We start from the raw sequence: 21,672 nt of genomic DNA, 5'->3' as shown, positions 1-21,672 counted from the left end.
ATAGAAGAATGATTTACAACAACAGATAAGTATGTAGGTAGGTAGGTGGGTGGGTAGGTGGGTGGATGATAGATAGATGATGATAGATAGATAGATAGATAGATAGATAGATAGATAGATAGATAAATTCTCTTCACATATAAGAAGCTCTTATTAATTGATATAGAAAGTGCTATCGAATACATTAAAGAACACTTCATAAAATGGAAACTCACCCTGTACGTCAGATTTCTATATTCAACTATCCACGGAAAATTTCTATTTGAACATCTAACATAAAAAGTTAACATTTCCAAAGCCAAATTCCAAATTTCCCTTGCTCAGTTTTCTCTGTCCCATCCTTGCACACTTCACTGGAATCTCTTTTGACTTCTCTCTTACATTTACATCCAATACATCAGCAAATCCTGTTAGCTCTAACTTCAAATTTTCCGCAGAAAGTCAGTCAAGGTTCTCTCCACCTCACTACTCCCATCCTGATGCTGGCCTCATCACATCGCTCCTATCATTTCAAGAGAATTTCTGACTGATCTTGCTGCTTTTGCCCTCATCACCCCAAAATCTAGTCTCAACTCAAAAATCAAGAGTAATTCCTTTTTAAAATAAGCTCTATCACATCAATCCTTTACTCAAGCCCCTACATGACTCCTGAGTTCACTGCAACTGTAAGCCAGTCACCACACTGACTCCACTCCATCTCTAACCTTTCTCCCTCTTACCTATATGACTTCACCTCCTACTAGCCTGCCCCATCCCTCTCTTTATTCATGACTTAGTGAAGTCATGTAACTCTGAAATTCCCCATCTGTGCTGACTACCAGTTCTGTCAGGTGTAACCCTCCACAGTAATCTGGCCAGTGTCTGAGGTCTGTAGACCACTCGGGCACACTGAGGGCGGTGGAGACAAAGGGGAAGGACACTGCATCACTCAGTGTGACCCACTCTTAAGTCGATTAGTAGCATTACGTTGGCAATCTTCCTGAACCACTTCTTAAAGCCAATAATATGAAAAATCATATTCAGAAACTGTAGTCTAGTTTACCTTTCTTAGCAAATAGGAGGGCCTTCGTGGAACCTTAGAAAATCAGTATCGGAGACAACCTGGGCCTCATCTGGCATCATGTTCTCATTTCCCAGATTAAGAAACAGGGGCTGTTAGTAGCAAAGCAAGTTTTGAAAATAAAGCAGAGGACAAAATAACCACAGATCTCTCCGCCAACCAGCAAAAGGCTTTAATTTCAGTAAAATACTTTACTTCATGAAGAGTACTTAATCATGATGAAAAACAGACAGCAACGTGCATTGTAAAAATATAAGCTTCTATAAAATCATTAAATAATCCTACTATATGCTTCCATATATGACCTTCTTTTAAAAAATCAATGGCATGTCAGAATAAAATCATTAAATAATCCTACTATATGTTTTCATATATGGCCTTCTTTTAAAAAATCAATGGCATGTCAGAATGATGTCTTTAATAGCTATATTACTCTGATTACTTAGTAGGACACATAAATATTTCCCTGCCTCTCTTTTTATAAGGAGAAAAGAGTAAAATGGTAATATGTTCAGACACTGTGCTGATAGAAGTTATTTAATTGTTAGAGAAATGAGAAATGAGAACGGAGTGGAAGGATTTGAAAATAACTCTTTAATTTTGGTTGAAGGCATTTTCCTTATGAAAATTAGTATTTCTCCAGAGTGGAATAATTTACTATTTAAAGCTTTGGTTGACTTGGCCTGATTATAATGAGAAAGAGACTCAAATTGCTTATTGAGGGGGGTTGCACAGAACTAAATCCAAACAAAGCAGAATTCCCTTCGAATTGTTCCATCCAAGTTTCCTCGGTCCAGATGGCTTCAATCGCCAGCCAGAGGCTCCACCCACACCTTCCCACTCCCGCTGTGCGCTGGCCCTGGACACACACTAATGACCCTCAGCTGTTCTGGCTCCCAGGCTCACTTTCTCTTCCTGCCTGGCCACCCAATCTCATATCTCCTGCAGAGAGAAAGACACAGGGGGAGAAGGGGATATTTCAGAAAAATGTCATCCCTCTGGGTAAATAGGATTTGGGTTAGTGGATCAGACTGCTATTGCTGCTGTACCAAAGTACTCCAAACATAGTAGGTTAAAATAATACAAACTTACAGTTGTGCAGACCAGAACCGGGGTCTTAGGGTGCTAAATGCATAGTGCCGAGGCGCTGCATTCCTTTTAGAGGTTCTAGGGGAGAATCTTCTCCTTCCCTTTTCCACTCATAGAGATTGCCTTCCTTCGACCTCTGCTTCCATCACCACTTCTGCTCTGAGTCATATTTCTGCCTCACACTTAGAGGACCCTTGTTTACATGGGCTGCTCAGATAAACCAGGATCAAGATGCTTCATTTAATCACACATGCAAAGTCCCTTCTGCCATGGAATGTAACATATTCTCAGGCGTTTGAGATTAGGATGTTAACAGTATTCTATCTACCACAGTTGGTTTCTTCTTTCTTTAACATCAAATATCATCTAATACCATCTAACATCTAATATCAAATACTACTATACAGCTACATCCATAGCTATACATTGAGTCATGCACATGCACAAAAACATATGTATATAATGAATGAGATGAAACACAAGCCTATTATAGCTGAAATAAGAGTCAGAGTAATATTCATAATTATCATATCAGGCTAATAACAACAAATTTCTAGTCATTCATGGCAAGATATGAAGAAAGGAAAAAATAATGAAGCAAACTAAAGCTGACAGCCAGTGGAAGACCTGATCCACACTCAGCTTCAAATATCCCCCAGGACTTTCCACCACTGAAAAAGCAAAAGCCTAAATAATTTAGCAGCGTTGTCAAGGGAGCTCTGTTGCTGTGAGGTGCCAGCATGTGACAGTTCAGCGTGTAAAGTGTATCTGCTTTGGATCTGGGACAGCATGCAATGGCCAGTAACAGAAAAAGTCCATCCCGGGGAAGGGTTCTCCAGGCAAAGGAGGGCTCTAATTTCACCCCCTGTGATTAGGTCAGAACTCACACAGGAACTCAAACAGTCTCTTTGGTAGGATTTGGAGCTGCAGCAAGGGAATGCAACAGACTCACGTGACCCTTTCAGTTACAGTGAGAAAGAGATAAGCGTATAAGAGAAACTACAAGGCTGGTGTTGACAGATAACAGAAGTTAAGGATAAAGGCAAAAGGAAGATGTTCAGTTTGGAATCTACTCATTCCATTCAATTCAAATTGATGTGATGACCAATTTCTCATCCTATTTCCTGAAACATACCACCTAGCTATTTCTGTATATATCGACTTGGCCCACTAGCCCATATAAAAGTTGAACTACCTATATTCTTACCCAGGACAAACTCTCTTGTTGCAGTTGGAACCAATATTTTCCCATCTACCAAAGGATTTTTTTTTTTCTGCAAAGATCTCAAATATCCAAAATCACCAATTTCTCGCTTCTGCTTCATTTTCTTCATCATAGAAAATGCTAAGATTTCTCATCTTTTAAAAAAAAACCCTCCTTTTATCCCACATCCGCTCTAACCTATTACTCCATTTCTCTGCTCCTTGTCATATCCCTCAGGAGAAGCAACTATATTCATTTTCACCATTTTATCTCCCACTCTCTCTTGAACCCATTTCAAGCCAGTTTTGTACTGCCCCTCCCTCAATTACCTCCATGCAGCAAATCCCTTGGTCTAGGCAGAGATCTCATTTTTCTCAACTTCTTAACAACAGTGACACAACTGATCACTCCCTTCTTGAAATGCTTTCTTCACTTTACTCCTAGGATACCACATTCTCCTGGAGATCCTCCTCCTTCACTGATCATTCTTTTCCAACTTCCTTGGCTGTATCCCTTTTTCTCTGGAAGAGAACCCTAAACTCAGTTCACTGCTGCCTTCTCTTCTCTAGTTGTTTCTACTTACTCCCTAAATAATCTCATCCAGTCGGTGTCTTTAGATAAGTCGACATGCTAAAGTGCCTCAAGTGTGTATTTTCATTCTCAAACACATCCCTGAACTCAAGATCCCTATACTGATGTCTTAAGAGATACCTTCAGCATGTCCAAAAATGCATTCTCGAGTTCTTCCACAAAACTTACATCTCCCCCAGTACTGCCCAGCTCAGTAAATGGCAACACGACTCACCCAGGTGCTCAAGCTAAGAGCCTCTAAGTCTTCTCTGACTCTTTTTCTCACACCTCATATCTAATTGAACAGAAATACTAATCAGCTTTACATTAAAATATAATCTAGAATCTGACTACTTCTCTTCTCTGCCACATTACTTTAGTCCAAGCCACTCTTAGTGCTCAGAATTCAGAAATAACCTTTTACTTGGTCCCCTGCTTCCACTCCCCCCCCCCATATATTCTTTATATATAATATTTATAAGGAGGGGTAAAAGTAGGTTTACAGTTGTTTGTATGAAAAATGATATAATTAATAACACAAGAATAAACTCTGTGCTTTCTGTTCTCAAACTGTAAACCTACTTTGCCCCACCCTGTATTTTCCTCTTTCTAAAGAGTAAGGTGAATCAAGTTACTTTCCTTCTTAACATCCCCAAATAGATTGCCATCATATTTAGAATAAATCCTGCTGAGTGGGTCAGTTGAGCCTCAAGGCTCCAGTAGCCCAGCACCTCAGCCCCAGTGACCCAGCTCCTCAACCCAAAGACCCAGCTCCTCACCCCAGTGTCCCAGCTCCTCAGCCCCAGTGACCCAGCTCCTTACCCCAATGGCCCAGATCCTCAGCCCAGTGGCTCAGCTCCTCAGCTCTCTGCAGCTCCAGTGGGCCACCATTTTGTCACCTCTTCAGATCCCTTCTTTCACAATCTCTCTCTAGACAGACTCACCTGCATAATTAACCCCTTTCCCATTCAACACTGGTGCCAACAGCCCCAGAACATCGCTAGTCTTCAAAAATTGGCTGTATTGAGGGGGTTTCGAAAGGCATTAAATTTGTCAGTACTTCTGTCAGTGACAAGACAAGCTCCTCTTCTATCTTAATGGGGTATTGATGGTTTAATATTAGGCCTGTAGTTCTTTAACTGCTCAAATATTATTGACTCATAATACAAACCTTCCATCCTTCATGGCAACAGTTAAAGTCTTATAGTAAAGAAAGTCTCTTAGGAAATACTTTTTTGGGGATAATTAATTAATATTCAAAAGCTAATTCCAAATGTCTATTTACTGAGGATAATTAATTAATATTCAAAAGCTAATCCCAAATGTCTATTTACTCTTATAAATATTCTGATAGTAACTGACCTGTAAATATTTGCTGAAAATGCTTTAAAGTAAATATGCTTGATGGTTATTTAATTCATACCTGTCCTTTAAGTTCTCTTAAACTATAAAGGATATTATTTTTTGGAAGATCATAAGTGTATACACCAGTATACATATTCTTAGAAAAATAATATAACCTTTGAAAAATAGGTTACACTAATTCTTTGTGGGAAAGAATTTTAATATAAAATATAATTAGAGGACATAAAATAGAAAATCTCACACATGTAAGAAAAACAAAACTTAAAGGACTGAGAAACTGATTTCCTATAAATGGATGATTTATAGAAAATGGACAATGTTAGAACTTTCTTAAATGATAGGGAATTGGTCAAGGGTTGACTTATACCAACATTGGGAAGTTTTGCTTATGGTTCCCAGAGGCATGAACAAAAATTGGCTGGATTGAGCTTTGCATGAAGAATTTAACTGGATTTCTCTGAGTGGGGAATTTTCAAAGCTGGTCTCCATTCCTGATTTTACCAGACTCTTAACTGAACTTTCCCCTCTTTACACTCCTTCTCCATGAATTCAGCAAACACCAAACTCTCAACAGGCTCACCTGTAACCTGGTACAGTGTGTGTGTCCTGAACTGCCTGCCACGCCTCTGCTATTCCGAAATAAACACATCCTTTTGGTAATTTTGATCTCGACACAATTTATCTCTTTATTTAGATCAACATGAAAATTTCCATAGAAGTGAAGGGAAAATACAAAAGGATTTCTGAAGATAGCTACTCATTGTTACTAAGAAATCAGTGGACAACTTTTTAAATGTAGCAAGGATGTTTGCAATTTTGAGGTAAAACACCTAGAGTGACTAGAATGTTAATTCTATTGACCAAGGCAGCCCTAATGTTCCCCTCAGTTTGATTACACTTTAGACAGGTGTCAGCCTGACTTTAGGCCCTGATCTCCCTTATCTGAGAACATTTACTTCAGAAAATTTGTAACTGTAAATTCTTTTTTGTCCTTTTGAGTTTTAAACTTTAAACACACACAACTATAAGCACACCTCCCCACTAGCTTTAAACTACCAAGCAATGTCTTTCTCAAGGACCTGGGAACCATCTCTTTAAAATGTAGTCTTTTGCTGGTTTGGGGTTACCTTTGTTCTCCTTTTTCTAGTTCCTTAAGATGTGATGTTAGGTTGTTTACTTGGGTTCTCTCTTGTTTTTTCATATAAGCCTGTAATGATATGAACTTCCCTCTTATTACTGCTTTTGCTGCATCCCAGAGATTTTGATATGCCGTGTTGTCATTTTCATTTGTCTGTATATATCTTTTGATCTCTTATTTCTTCTTTGACCCATTCATTTTTTAGAAGTATGTTGATTAATTTCCACATTTTTGTGGGTGTGTTTACTTCTTTTTTGCAGTTTAATTCTAGTTTCAAAGCCAGCATAAGAAAGAAAATAATAAAAATTAAAGCAGAAATAAATAAAATAGAGAACAGAAAAACTATAGAAAAAATTAATACAACAAAGAGCTGGCTCTTTGAAAAGATCGATAAAATTGACAAACCCCTGGCAAACTCACTAAGAAAAAAAAATAAAGGACTCATATAAATAAAATCCAAAATGAAAGAGGAACAATTACCACAGATATCATAGATATACAAAGGATTATTGCAGAATACTATGAAAAATTATATGTCTCCAAATTGACAATCTAGAAGAAATGGATAAACTCTGAGAACAATACAATCTTCCTAGACTGAAGCACAAAGAAGTATAAAGCCTAAATAAACCACTAAACAGGGAGGAAATAGAAACAACTATCAAAAACCTCCCCAAATATATAAGTCCGGGGCCAGATGTCTATCCTACTGAATTCTACCAAACATTCAAAGAAGATTTGGTTCCTATCCTTCTCAAAGTCTTCCAAAAAACTGAAGAAGAAATGCAGTCTTTAAAAAAGATAAGCATCCTGGACATCCCAGTCTCTGTGGGAGGGCAGTACCCCATCTTCCATGGTGGCCACTGAGGAACACAGATGACGTACTCATAGAGAACATCTACCAAGTACAGGATAATTCAATATACTTCATCTCATTGACTAACCTCTCCTAAAGTCCTCACCCCAGCACTCAAGAATCTACCCTCCCTTTGTTGCAATCTCCCTCCCCTATTACGATGGTGCTAAATAGAGTCTTCATTGCCTACTTCACTTTGCCGGGTGAAATGTTAACTTGATCACTGAAATCCCAGTACTGGAGATGACTAAGCTTTCAGTACTCACAGGCTTACCATCTTGACCAGGCTGTCCAGGGTAGCCAGGGTTCCCAGGCTGTCCAGGATCACCCTAGAGGAGAAAAAAACTTCTCAGTACAAAACAACCAACCATACTGGTCAGTCAGAGCCCATTAAGGTTCAAAGCCAACTTCATAATTTGTAGCCTTTTGTATATTAAAAACAGCAAATCTTGGAGGGAAGGAGGGAAGGCATTGGGGAGAGGGGGCAAAGGGGGGGCCGAGGGGAACACAAGGGTGGGGGGAGATTTATTCAGTGGAACACTTGAATCTATGTAAACACAATAAATTAAAATCATAAATAAATTTAAAAAGAACAAAAACTTTAAAAAAAAAAAACAAAAAACAAGCAGAAGTATTAAAATGAGAGTTAAAAAGTGATGCCATTTTTAAATGCCTACCTTAACAAATAAAGGCTTTTTAGGATGCAAAGCTTACAGTAACCTGTGTGAGGACACCAGGTATAACAGCTAAAGTACATTTCACTGATATAAAATGTTAATATTTACAGAAGGATACATTTTTAGAACCTAAAAGACTATGAAGTTTCACAGCTAAATGCAGTTTTAATGATAACAATATTTCACTCATAGGTCCATAGACCTAATTCTATTCCATATGTTATACTACAGCTCAATGACCTATGACATAATAATTCAATTCACAATTATTTATTTAAAAAAAACAGTCCACAGGCCATGGGATCTGACACGTGGGACTCAAGTCTAAAGCTACACACAGCCATTTCTTTCAATCCAGTCAATGTGTCTCTTTGTCTACATTTATAATCTCATTTGAACATGCTAAAACTCTAGAACTTGAATACTTTTATGAGAATGAGGCCCAAGGCAAACAACTTTGCCCAACCCCCATAGTCTTTCAACACATGCAATACCTAAGAAATGAAGAAATGACCTTTGCCTTCACAAACCAGAGCCCTTCAAAGAAAAGTATTCTATACAGCCCTGGCCGGTTGGCTCAGCGGTAGAGCGTCGGCCTGGCGTGCGGGAGTCCCGGGTTCGATTCCCAGCCGGGGCACACAGGAGAAGCGCCCATCTGCTTCTCCACCCCTACCCCTCTCCTTCCTCTCTGTCTCTCTCTTCCCCTCCCTCAGCTGAAGCTCCATTGGAGCGGGGATGACCCGGCGCTGGGGATGGCTCTGTGGCCTCTGCCTCGGACGCTGGAGTGGCTCTGGATGTGGCAGAGCCACGCCCCAGAGGGGCAGAACATCGCCCCCTGGTGGGCATGCCGGGTGGATCCCGGTGGGGCGCATGTGAGAGTCTGTCTGACTGCCTCCCCGTTTCCAGCTTCGGAAAAAAAATGAAAAAAAAAAAAAAGTATTCTATACAACATGGCAATGAACCCAGGTACATTCTATGGAACTCGAGACTGTTGAGCAATGGCCAGTACTGACCATTCAGATGGTCTCCACCTTTCCAAAAACAAACCAAAACAATGAAAGCAAATATTTTTGTATGTGAAGTGAGGGTGTTTTATAATTTAATTCTGATACTTCAAAAATTATATCCTATTCGTCTATTGCTGAGTCCATGAGGTCCGCATTGGGGCATCATGCCAAAAAAATGAAGTCTCAGTCATCAGTACCAACAAATTCCTGCATACAGGCAACTGATTTTCATCTCAATAACTCTTCACTTATTTTCATCAAGAAATCATTCACATAGAACTCCCATGATTATATATTAACTAGGGGTACTACCACACAGCCAGATTTGCTGGCCTGGAATACGACTTCAGGCTACTGGCTTGGGAGATTTGTTCCTGAAACTAAACAGGAAAAATGGAAAGAACGATGTGAACTCTATTAAAGACCCAGTCAAAAGGGGACAGGCTTTTCACTTAGGAGCTGCCCAAGAGGCTTAGCATAAGGAAAGGCTGAGGAGAGGGAAAATATCATTTTTAAAAGAGACAGAGGAAGAATGGTTGTAAATCCAGGGAGATAAATAATGCTGAAACATTTAGTGTCTTGCTAAAAAGGTATAATTTATAATCCTAATCCAAGGACTTGCAGTGTTAGCTAGGTTTAGGAAGCAACATTCTGGCTTTCTAGAGGGTTAGAATTTTTTTCCTATTTTCAGAGGCTCCATATTAATCTCTAGAAGCCTCCCTGCCATCCTTCTTTATCTGTGCTTAGATTGGATGCATTGCCTTTCAACATATTCCATTGTTCGTTTTCCTGGGAAGATTTGTCATGTGGGAGTCAACAAGACAAAATTTCCCTCGCTGCTCCTTTACCATTGCTCCATTTTCTCCTGCTGTCTCATTCTATTGAAATGCTATAGCAGTTCCTATATCACTGATCACTTATTCACAACTAGAGTTTTCTCAAAGCCTTTCCTTGATTAGTCCTCATTTGTCATTTGAATTTAGACTCCTTAAAAACCTAGTCCATATTTTCTACTTCTCTTTCACAATGTTGTGGATCAAAAAGAGATTCGGCAACTAGTTGCTGATTGACTTATTTCAAATCTTGAAATCAGATCTCCTGTTAATGACCCCTCCCTTTGCTTGCAGAATATTAATTATCAGCAAAATCTAGGACATCAAAAGTATCTGAGGGGGTTGAATTTCTACTATGATGAGGCTGAAATAAAACTCTGGCAGAAGAAGAAACAGAATTTGTTTTTATGCTGCATAAAAGTACAAAATACACTTAACAATAATATTTTAAATGAATCAAAACCAACTTTCCAAGGGGGAAAAAATTATCCACAAGATCAATCCAATGTGACTTCATAAGGACCATAACCCTGGTTGATAGCCCTTCGAGGGAAAAATAATCTCTTTTGCAGTTTTTATTATTGCTGGTAGATTTTACTGGTAATTTTGACTATTGACATGCTGATTTTATTGCAAAAACTCAGGTAGGTCTGGTGTTGTTTCCACATAATTGGAAGAATAATGTAAAACCCTAACTAATTTTAAAGAGAAGATTAATTAAAATAAAAATTCAATTTTATTACTGTAATAAAAACTAATACCCAGACTTCATTGTTTATTGTATGCTAGGAACTGCTTTAAAAGATTTACATATATTAAATTATTTAATCCTCATGATAATCCCACAGAGCAGGTAATTTTATTATTTCCATTTTTATTGTAGGAATACTGAGGCCCAAGAAGGTTAGGTAACTTGCTCAAGGTCACAGAGCAGTAGTGGAGATGGAATTAGAAATCAGCCAGTTCAGCTCCAGAGTACACGTGTCTAAACATTACTATCCCTGCCCACATTAAAATGCACACACTGGGCACTAGCCAAGTGGCTCAATGGATAATGTATCATTCCAGCATGACGAGGTCACTGGTTCAATCCCTGTTCAGGTCACAAACAAGAAGCAATCAATGAGTACACAACTAAACGGAGCAACTAAGTGGAACGAGTTAATGCTTCTCTCTTGCTCTCTCCATCCACCTCTTTCCCCTTACTTTCTCTTTCTTCCCATCCTCTCTCTCTCTCTCTCTCTCTCTCTCTCTCAAATCAATAGAAAAATTAAAATGCAGACACTGATCAGAACCAGACCTGGGGACTGCTAGCAAATTGAACATGGAAAGAAAATTCCAAATACATGAAATTAGACATATGACTTATTATTGTATAATTGTAACTAAATTCCCAATCTAGTTTCATCTAATTTACTTGAAACATTTGCACATTTTGAATTAAAAAAAAATGTATTCAGCTGAAAAGCAATACTTACTTATGCTGAACTGAATTTGTGCCACAGGATTTTTGACTTGTTGACAGGAGTGGAAATGTCATGGACTAAGCTAAAACATCTCTGAACGCGGCCTCTCAAGTCATGTAAACATGAATAATGAAAGTAAAAATAGCTGTGCTTGCAAAAAGCAAGTTAATGTTTTAAGTTACTCACCTATAATAAATATCTTTGCAACTATTCCAGTAGGACCATACACCACATTACCATGACCTTTTCTCCGAATCTCTGTTTCCTCAATTAACCCTTGGCCTCCACAGGAGTACTTGACTTAATACCTATTCCAGTCTCTAAAACCAACCTCTTCCCTCCCTCAAAACTCAAACACCCACTTTCTTAGGAGAGAAAGAATCTACTAAGCCTGGAGAAATTAACATAAAAATGTAAATGCTCAGTGGCCCCTGAAATCTTCCAAAGGCTTTTTGTATTTTAGACAGAGGATACTTTGATAGTCTAAATGCATCTACACAGTAGAATTATTGAGGTGAAGCAACGGGCATCAACATGGATATAGATGTAATGAAAATGGCATTTCAGAGCAAAGAACTTCTTAAGAAATTCTTCCTTCCTAAAAAAGAAAAAAAATGCTTTCTGTGCACTTCTGAACTAATAGATCTAACATTTAAGCTTAGATCAAATGTAGGAAGTTTGTTGCCATAAATGTTCCTATAGTTACTGAAGTGGGGAAGAAGCTGCCATTTTCAGGTCAAGGTTGTTTTGTTTTTTGTTTTGTTTAGTTTTGTTCTGTTTTATTTTGTTTTTAAAGACGTTTGTAAATTGGGAGATTGTATGGACCTTACAGGGGTTGGGAACCTATGGCTCACGGACCAGATGTGGCTCTTTTGATGGCTGCATCTGGCGCGCAGACAAATCTTTAATAAAAAAAATAATAACGTTAAAAATATAAAACATTCTCATGTATTACAATCCATTCATTTCCTACCACTCATGTTCACAGTTGCGGGTGACTAGAGCCAATCATAGCTGTCCTCCGGGACAACACCAAATTTTTATTGGATAATGCATAACATACACGGGTTGTTGTATGGCTCTCACGGAATTACATTTTAAAATATGTGGCATTCATAGCTCTCTCAGCCAAAAAGGTTTCTGACCCCTGATATAGAACAAAGGCATTCCGGCCTGACTAGGAAGTGGCACAGTGGATAGAACATCAGACTGGACATGGACGACCCACATTCCAAGCCCTGAGGTCACTGGCTTGAGCCCAAGGTCACTAGCTTGGCTGTAATCCTCCAGGGATGGCACGTATGAGAAAGCAATCAATAAACAACTAAGGAACCACAACAAAGAATTGATGCTTCTCCTTTCTCTCCCTTCCTGCCTGTCTGTCCCTATCTATTCCTCTCTCTGTCTCTCTCCCTATCTCTGTCACACACACAAAAAAAAAAAACAACAAAGGCATTCTATAGCATTTAATAAGAAGGGGTGAATCTTATTTTTTCAATAATTTCATAATTCATGAAATAAAAAATATATATTTTTACTAAACATTGGCCTAGACACTAGGATTCCAAAAAAGAATTTAGTTTGTATTTACCTTCATTGTGAAATATTTGCATGTAAAACTTATTCCAATAGATTCATTAATTTAATCACTTTCTATGTTTGACACTAGGGATACAAAATGAATAAACTATTCTTCAAGGCACTCCCAGTCCAGTGACCGGTTGATATATTTTTCTTTGCTTGTTGAAGAGTTATAATGCCATGATAAATCTAAGTGTGTGACATAGTAGTTAATTTGGCCTGGTTTTTTAATAGAGCACTCATATTTTTTGGAAATTTAGAAATTTTTTTTTTGTATTTTTCTAAAGTTAGAAGCGGGGAGACTGCCGCATGAACCTGACCGGGATCCATCCGCAATGCCCACCAGGGGGCGATGCTCGGCCCATCTGGGGCATCACTTAGCAGGCAGAGCCATTCTAGCACCTGAGGCAGAGGCCATGGAGCCATCCTCAGCGCCCAGGCCAACTCTGCTCCAATGGATCCTTGGCTGCAGGAGGGGAAGAGAAACAGAGGAAGGAGAGGAGGAAGGGGTGGAGAAGCAGATGGGCGCTTCTCCTGTGTTCCCTGACCAGAAGTCAAACCCAGGACTTCCACACGCTAGGCTGATGCTCTACCACGGAGCCAACTGGCCAGGGCCTGGAAATCTAGAGAATTTTTAACAGATGACTTTATCTTAGAATAACCACTTACTCAGCTTTTCACACAAAAATTTCTCTTCTGTTTTAGTTTTATAACTCAACTCTCACCTCCTAGAACTCTATTTCTGGCTAATAAAAGACTAAATCTGTTTTTCGCACGTAACTCTGATGGACACCTGCAAAACTTTCCAGAGAGCATCAAACAAAAATGGCCTATAAGTTTCAGATGGATCTATAGTAAGTAAACCTGCTTCATCTCCTTTAGTTCCAGTTCTGTTGATCTAAATAAAACCTTATCAATTTTCCAAGATGGAAATTCTCGAAAGGAAAGGCATGAAACTCAGTGTTGCTAGGGGTGCTGTTTTCCACACACAGGTCCCTGATGTGGGTATGGAACCACTTCCAGGGGAAAGAGCCTTAAAAGGATAAAGGAGTGTGTGTGTTCCTCTCCTCCTGCCAGATATTCTGAAGAAAATGGAAAGCAGATCAAGAAGGCACGCCAACTTGAAGATTGGTGGAAAACTGCAATTTCACTTAAAGTAGTAGGTGGCAATGGGGTTACACTATGACTAAGAAAAGAGAATGAAAATGAGGAACACATGAAAGTGGGAAATACTGAGAATTGAATAAGACAAAGGGTGTGCTAAAACTTTGCTGTAGAAACATATGTGAATAATAATTGATGTCATTATAAGACACCTAATAAACTACTAGTGAATAATTATAACACATCAAAAGTATCCCATATCTCCTCAGAAGTGGACAGCCCATTAGAGACCCATTAGAGGTGACTAGGACTCACCGAGAATGAGAAAAGAATTCTGGACTTTGAGAGGTTAGGTGACTTGAGACTCTGAGTTTTCACATTGTATCTCTTGCAGATCAAATAATTTTTAAGTATAATATTCCATTATTATAAACCACACACACACACACACACACACACACACTTTTTAAAAAGAAATCTGCTGGTGGTTCACACCACGCTGTCTTCTAAGATATACTCTCTCTGGAGTATCTTACGGGTATTTCTCATTTATGTCAAGGCATGCTAAATAACATGCAGTTAGTTTAAGTAAAAAACTCTTGGATTAACTTTCTTGAATGCAATTTTAAAAAGTTTACAATATAAATTAGTTAGAATATACTAAAGTCAAATTCCAAGCCAAATACATTTACTTCGAATGAAATATTGAATGTAAACTTTTATTTCTTAAATTTCACTTATTTCTTGATTTTAATAGCTGGGCTTGAAGTATGTCATGCACTATGATATAAAAATGAATATACAAAAGATAGGAAGAATTAAATTATCTTAGATCAGCAGTCCAGAAGCTAAAATTTTTCAATCATGGTGATTGAAACACCAAGGAAATTCCTTCTAAATATAAATTATAGTTCATATTTAAGAAAAATCCTATGGTCACCTCAAGTAATAGATGATCAATACCCAAAACACTTTTTGTGACCAAGGAGTCATATTGGCTTTCAAGCTAGACTTTTTTTTTATTAGGTGATTTTAAAAATATTAAATGAGTAAGATTTATCTACAGTAAATATGCTACTTCTCAGTATCTTAGGTTGTGTCTGAGTGACGCCATAATAAGTATCAACTTACTTAAAAACTTAGTCATAAAAAAACTTAGTCATTCATATTTAATAATACACAAATATATTCAAAGTATTTTGTTATGTGAAAAATAACTGGTTATAAAATAGTATATATACATGGCTCCAATCATACATCCACAAAGTAATTATTACACGATTGAGTGAAATAAATATACATGCCTCTATTTTTAGAATTAGACATGCAACACAACATTAAAATCAATTCAAAATTTTTTCACTATATATTTTTATCTGAAAATCTATTTGACAAATTAGGAATGTAAACATTTCAGAATCTGAACATATCTTAAGAAGTTCCCTTTCTTTATTTTTTACCAAGTTGTAAGAATCTTTCTTGGAACCTAGCAGCAGTGTTTGGGGGCGGGGAGGGATAGTGCTCTACTGTGGGCAAGGGTATCAGTTTTAAGTTCAAAAGCAAATACAGATTAGAATTTTTTTTTTTTTTAAATCACTAGCACTCAGGTTTTAAACTGTTCTAAAGTATCAGGTAGAAATTTCACAACAGGGTCAATGGTATTTGGAATTTTGTGTTGGCTCAGCCCTTGTTTGTACATTTCAACAACAAATAAATAGCATATTAGGTATTACTCACTTTGGGGCCTTGTAGTCCTGGTTTTCCTGGAGGACAAATACAGGGAGCTGGAGTTGCACCTACGTCACTGGGACCATTAAGGCACTATGAAGACAAAAACAGAAATAAGCAAAAATGGAAAGATGCTTATATTTATATATATATATGTACATATGTATGCATACATGTATGTTTGTGTGAAATGATAAAGATAACTTAAACATACTTTTTAATTTTATTTAGCCTAAATCTAATAAATTTCTAATCACAAAAGCTATGAATATTAAATACACTCAAACTACATAAAAAATGAGTGCAATTTGCCTACAATACTTACAGTTGATAGAAGGAAGCTAAACAGTCCCACAATGTAAATATTACCTTAAGGAAAACAATAGTATCCAGGCCTACCTCACCATTCTGAAAGACAAACAGTAAAATTGTGTTTGAAAATATGTTTTTAATTCAATTTTTAAATTATCTTCCTAATTTTCAATATTTCATTGTCCATATTAGAGATGCCTGAAGTATCAAAACCAGCAAAAGCTACATTTGCTTGCAACTATCCTAAAAAATTACTTAATTATACACATGTGATTTTATAGGAAAAAAGGAGATTATGAAACCATGATTATTCAAACTAAAAAAAACAAAAAACATTTACAGCTTTACAACATTCTACTTGATTTGCATTACATTTTTTTGCCTAGAGGAAATAAGATTGACTATATACATTCATGTATATAATCAGACTCTATAACATTTAGCTTATAATCTTTTCCCTCCTAACACATTAATGAAAATAAATAAGTAGAAATGTTGCTTATATCTTAGAAATAATAAGAAAATCTTACTTAGATAACAAAAACAAAACCATCTTCATTATAGTTTGAGAAAACATGCTGGTGATGAACCATTTCCTACTCCAGAATTGTGCTGCATACTATACTAATTATACATTTAATTAAGGATAGATATGTATTTTACATACTAGATATTTAGACAAAAAAAAATCCTTTGTTTTTCTAGAGCAAGTCCAGTCCTACTTTGTGCAAATATTGGAATAATCACCACCAGAGATGATGTGGGGAAAAAGCTTCTTGTGATCTTTTATTCATACTTGCAAAACATTAAAATTTATTTCGATTATGAACTCCAAAATATGTTTTAATCAATGTAACTTTATTTTGTTTCAATTGAAAATATTAACTTTATAGATTAAATTAAGACTCACATATTATCTGCTCTTTATCTATTGCTTTGCAAGTACTGAAGCAACACTTGGGAAAAAAATAACCCATCCTACTTACAAATCCAGGAATCTCACATGCTGTCTCCCGGTTGTTCTGTTCTGGGTCACAGTAGATTCGCAACTTTTGGACATCAAACTAGGAACATAAACCCAGACAACTTAAAGTTGAGGCACAAGCTAATTTTTTTTATAAGAACAACTCAGACACGCAGAAACAACCACTATAGTTAGCAATCAGGGAAAGTTTTGATCACACAATTTAGCTTAAACAATAAAAATCTAAAACTTGAATACTAACATTCAGCATTAAAGATGTGATGCTACATAACTCCAAAGGAAAACTTCTCTAGCATCTAAAAATACATAATTTCCTTCAGGAACACAGTGGAGCATTTTAGTATCCCTGTATTAAAAGCTAATCTACAGAAAATTTCCCAAGACACATAGAAACGGTAGCTCCAGAACCATCTTTAGTTTCAGACATTTAGTTGCCAGCATGGAATGTCCTGTGATGAGTAGGCCTAGCACCTGTTACTATTTAAATATTGACTGTAGTTTGACATGTAGGATTAATATACAGTGGCCGTGCGTGTAATCACACATTTAAATGTGACAGTTTTCCCTCAATAAAGACAGAGTGGGAAAGACATACCTTTCGAATAAAGGATTTTTCAAGAAATCGCTTGTACACATAATTTTCAACCCACACGTAGACACTCTACTTTAAAGAGATATGGAAATAGTTTTGTTTCTGAAGACCCTGACATGTATTAATCTAATTTTATCTTCCCAGCTGCAAGGAAATGTTTATAATGCCACTTGTAGCTCTAATCACATTCCCTTTTCTAAATCCATTATTTAAGCTATGACTTTCCTGGAAAATATAAAATTAACATTCCATAAGAATGTGGAATTCTACCCTCGCCCAGGGGAACATTTTTCTAAGTATTCTTACAAAACAGATTAAGTCTAATTTTGTATTTCATACTTACACAAAAACACACAATTTCACTAATGAACTGACCTCATTTTGATTAAATATCTTAAAGGAATTCACAACTAAGTTAAATATAATTAAATGTGATAAATACAATCAAAAACAACAAAAGCTCCATTTTATATAATGCAAAAAGCAAATCATAATTTGTGCACCTGGACAGTTTCTTCTTTCCCAGAGTATTTTCCAATTTGAGTTTGCCCACTGATAAAGATCCCTAAAACTGGATGTAAGGGTTTGTTTTCAATTTGTTGATCATCGATATAGAGAGTTACATCTTGTTCTGTTACTAAGAGACGAATTTGATGCCAGCCTTCATCAAACAATGTCTATAGGAAGAAAGTATAGAAGATTCATAAATAAAATTCCTAAGAATCTTTTATTTTCTTCATTCCCATTTCTTTGCTGCCAATCATAAATCTACAGCACACAAATTAGCTGTATTACATACAGATTCACCCTGACCCAAGCTTGGCCTCAAATGCCATCCACCAATTATTGTATTAATCCATAGATTTTCTAAAGTAGTTGTGTAGAACAACTCCCACAAAGTCACTAACAAGTTCCTAATCTCCTAATGCAAATGGTTTCTCTCTTGCTCATCCTTCTTACTTCATTGAAACTCTGGACTCCATAACCAGTCCGTCTTCTTTTAAATTCTCACTCAACTTCTGTGATTCAAACCATCTTGATTATCTTCATTTCTTCTCCAATTGCTCATACTCACTCTATTTGAGGACCCCTCTTCCTCAACCTGCCCTTTAATGACGCATTCCCCACAGGTCTGTCCTCGACTTTTCATTCTCCTCTTTGACTATTTCATCCATTCCCACAGGTCAATTATTACTTTTATAGGGTAATTCCAATATTTACATCAACATATAATACTTATGATTCTAATAACAACTAGAATAATTTTGCCAGGCTGTCTCACAATCAGCCTTCACAATCAGCCTGAGTATGTTACAAAACAAACCTGAACTATCCCCCAAACTTTCTTCTTATCCCTAATTCGCTTGAATCATTGTATCTCCATAGTTTCTTTACCTCCTTTCTTTCCCTTGGCAACAATAACCAAATGCAAAATTCTACAAACTATGTCTCCTAAATATGACTGAAATTCACTTCCACATGTCCATTCTCAGTACCATAATTTAGGCTAATGCGTATCTTGCTGCATTTGAATAATTTTCAAACATATCTCTAGTTTGAAGCCTTCCTTCTCCATGCCATTCTTCTTACCTCCACTAATCTCTCTAACGAGAGTTTTGTCAGAGATGTCTTATCTTCATTTCTGTACTCCCAGGACCTAACACCATTCCAAGATAGGGTTAAAAGTATTGCTCACGAAAGAAAAAGAGAGGAGAGGGTTGCTTTGACCATGACACATCCATAGTCAAGACCTTTAAATGGAATCATCCACCAAATGAAGTACATACCCCTTTGTGTGGCTATGCAGGTCCCCACAACTTGAGCTTATACCTTGCTAGCCTCACCTTTCATGCATCTTATACTTCCAACACAGGGGATACAAACTTCTACTCTCTAAATAAAAACCCTGAGTTGTACTACACATCACTACCCAATAATGAACCACTGACTAAATGTGTCCTATTCTCCTCCATCAAAATCCTTTATAGGTTTCATGGTCAATCTAAATATCATCTCATTTATGAAGATTTCCTCATATTTTGTATTAGGATCTACATTTCCCTCCACACTCTGCTAACATGGTATAGTTTTATGAGAGATTAGAAGCCTTGAATTTTTCATTATATATAAATAAGCTCCATGAAAATAAGAAACATGCCATATTCATTTTTCATTTCTTATAGAACCTAGCATAATACCTTTAGTGAAAATTGCAGACAACAAATTTTTTTTAAAATTGATCTACTTACCAAAGGAATAAACTGTATAAATGTATAATTTCATATATAACCCTGTACATTTCCTAAATTATATACTACATCACTAGACATTCATAATTATAATAATGATCAAAACTTAATTGCTTTTATTATTGCATCTGCATTCTGAACTCATGACTTGGAAAGTGCACTTTTATTTTTATTTTATTAATTTTATTAACTATATTTCTTTAGAAGAAATAAAGCACCTTCATAATTCATGTAAATTCTGCATCCAGTCTGACCAGATGGTGGCACAGTGGATAGAGCGTCAGACTGGGATGTGGAGGACCCAGGTTTGAGACCCCGAGGTCGCCAGCTTAAGTGCAGGCTCATCTGGTTTGAGCAAAGCTCACCAGCTTGGTCGCTAGCTTGAGCAAGGGGTTACTTGGTCTGCTGTAGCCCCATGGTCAAGGCACATATGAGAAAGCAATCAATGAACAACTAAGGTGTTGCAACAAAAAACTAATGATTGATGCATCTCATCTCTCTCTGTTCCTGTCTGTCCTTATCAATCCCTCTCTCTGACTCTCTCTCTGTCTCTGTAAAAAAAAAAAAAAAAATCTGCATCCATCATCTGCCTGTAGTTAATGCTCTAACAAATGTCTCTTTTTTTTTTATTGCTTCTTAGAGAGAGATGAAGGAAGAGAGACAGAGAGAGAGAATTTGACTTATTCCGTTTATTCATGCCATTATTGGCTGATTCTTGTACGTGCCCTGACAGAGGACCTGAGCTGCAATCCCAGCATGTTAGGACAACGTTCTAATTGAGCTACCCAGCCAGGGCACAAATGTCTTTACTTCAATATCCTATAGGCGATGGCAATGTAAAACAGATCAACGGGACTTTAAAAATGACCAGACCTAAATTCAATTTCTATTGTCACTACTTAACTAGCTCTGCTACTTTGAGTAGGAACTTAATACCTTTGACTCTTGGTTTCTTTGACTATAAAAGGGGAACAATGGTTCTTCCTTGGTGGTTATTATAATTAAATGTGCCTGGCACCTAGTGGTAAACATTCAAAAAATGTTAGTTCCCCCATCCCTAAATTCCATTTGGACTAAGAAACAATTTTCCTTCTTTTGTCGCTTTTTTCAATAAAGCAACATTAAAATATGAAGTTAATATCTTTCCAGTTCTGTTGAAATTATATCTCTCTTCCCCCAATACACATAAACCCAACAGTATTCCCTCATGAACACCATAATCATATCCAGGCATCTTTACCTTAACTCGAGGGTCCGCAAAGGTAACCACTTGTGAACCATTAATCACACTGGTTGTTGTAAATAGTAATGTTTTATCCACACCATTTAAAGTAACTGCTATTTGTGGCCTTCCATCAATGGTTAAAATTCTCCATAAATCCCACATTTTCTTGACCTTAAATCTCTGCGTGGAGACAAATACATATGATGGAGGAAGACCTTCTGGGAAAACATTGCTAGGAAAAGAAGAACACAAATAAGCTTAAAGAATTCTCAACACACTTATAGGTATGTCAAAAAATATATATTAATAAACAATATTTACCTTGTGAATTCTGATAAATCAACTTTTGATGTTACTTCATATCCTTTTATCCTTGTTGGTGAAAGCTGGATTCTTTTCTTAACCTTTGTCTTTACACCCAAGCCTAAAAGAATATCAAAACCTTTCTCGTCTCGGGCTGCCACTGGAATTCGGGTTGGACAGACAGATTCTATAAATCAAAAGCAAAAGCAGTAAAAGCTGGTTAACCATGGATTACTACAACAAGAAAAGAAAACCAAGAAGGTATGTCAGAGAATATAAGAATTAAAAAATCTATATATGCACGAAGTATATATAAACATATGTAAAT

At 36.9% G+C, this 21,672-nt stretch overlaps 1 protein-coding gene across 1 annotated transcript in view; it reads right to left on the bottom strand.

Annotated features, from left to right (window-relative positions):
• Window positions 1-21,672, bottom strand: part of COL21A1 (collagen type XXI alpha 1 chain) — a 208,719-nt gene that overhangs the window by 93,790 nt on the left and 93,257 nt on the right. Inside the window, exons 4-10 of the mRNA XM_066359179.1 lie at window positions 21,363-21,531; window positions 21,057-21,273; window positions 18,071-18,244; window positions 16,977-17,054; window positions 16,078-16,086; window positions 15,688-15,771; window positions 7,549-7,611 (exon numbers count right to left, since the gene is read on the bottom strand). Of these exons, the coding sequence (XP_066215276.1) occupies window positions 7,549-7,611; window positions 15,688-15,771; window positions 16,078-16,086; window positions 16,977-17,054; window positions 18,071-18,244; window positions 21,057-21,273; window positions 21,363-21,531 (794 nt within the window). The remainder of the gene's footprint in view (window positions 1-7,548; window positions 7,612-15,687; window positions 15,772-16,077; window positions 16,087-16,976; window positions 17,055-18,070; window positions 18,245-21,056; window positions 21,274-21,362; window positions 21,532-21,672) is intronic.

This window comes from Saccopteryx leptura, chromosome 1 (assembly GCF_036850995.1).
Source record: "Saccopteryx leptura isolate mSacLep1 chromosome 1, mSacLep1_pri_phased_curated, whole genome shotgun sequence".
Taxonomy (NCBI): Eukaryota; Metazoa; Chordata; class Mammalia; order Chiroptera; family Emballonuridae; genus Saccopteryx; species Saccopteryx leptura.
The sequence above is the reverse complement of the archived record's forward strand: the minus strand, read 5'-3'. Positions and strand labels throughout refer to the sequence as shown.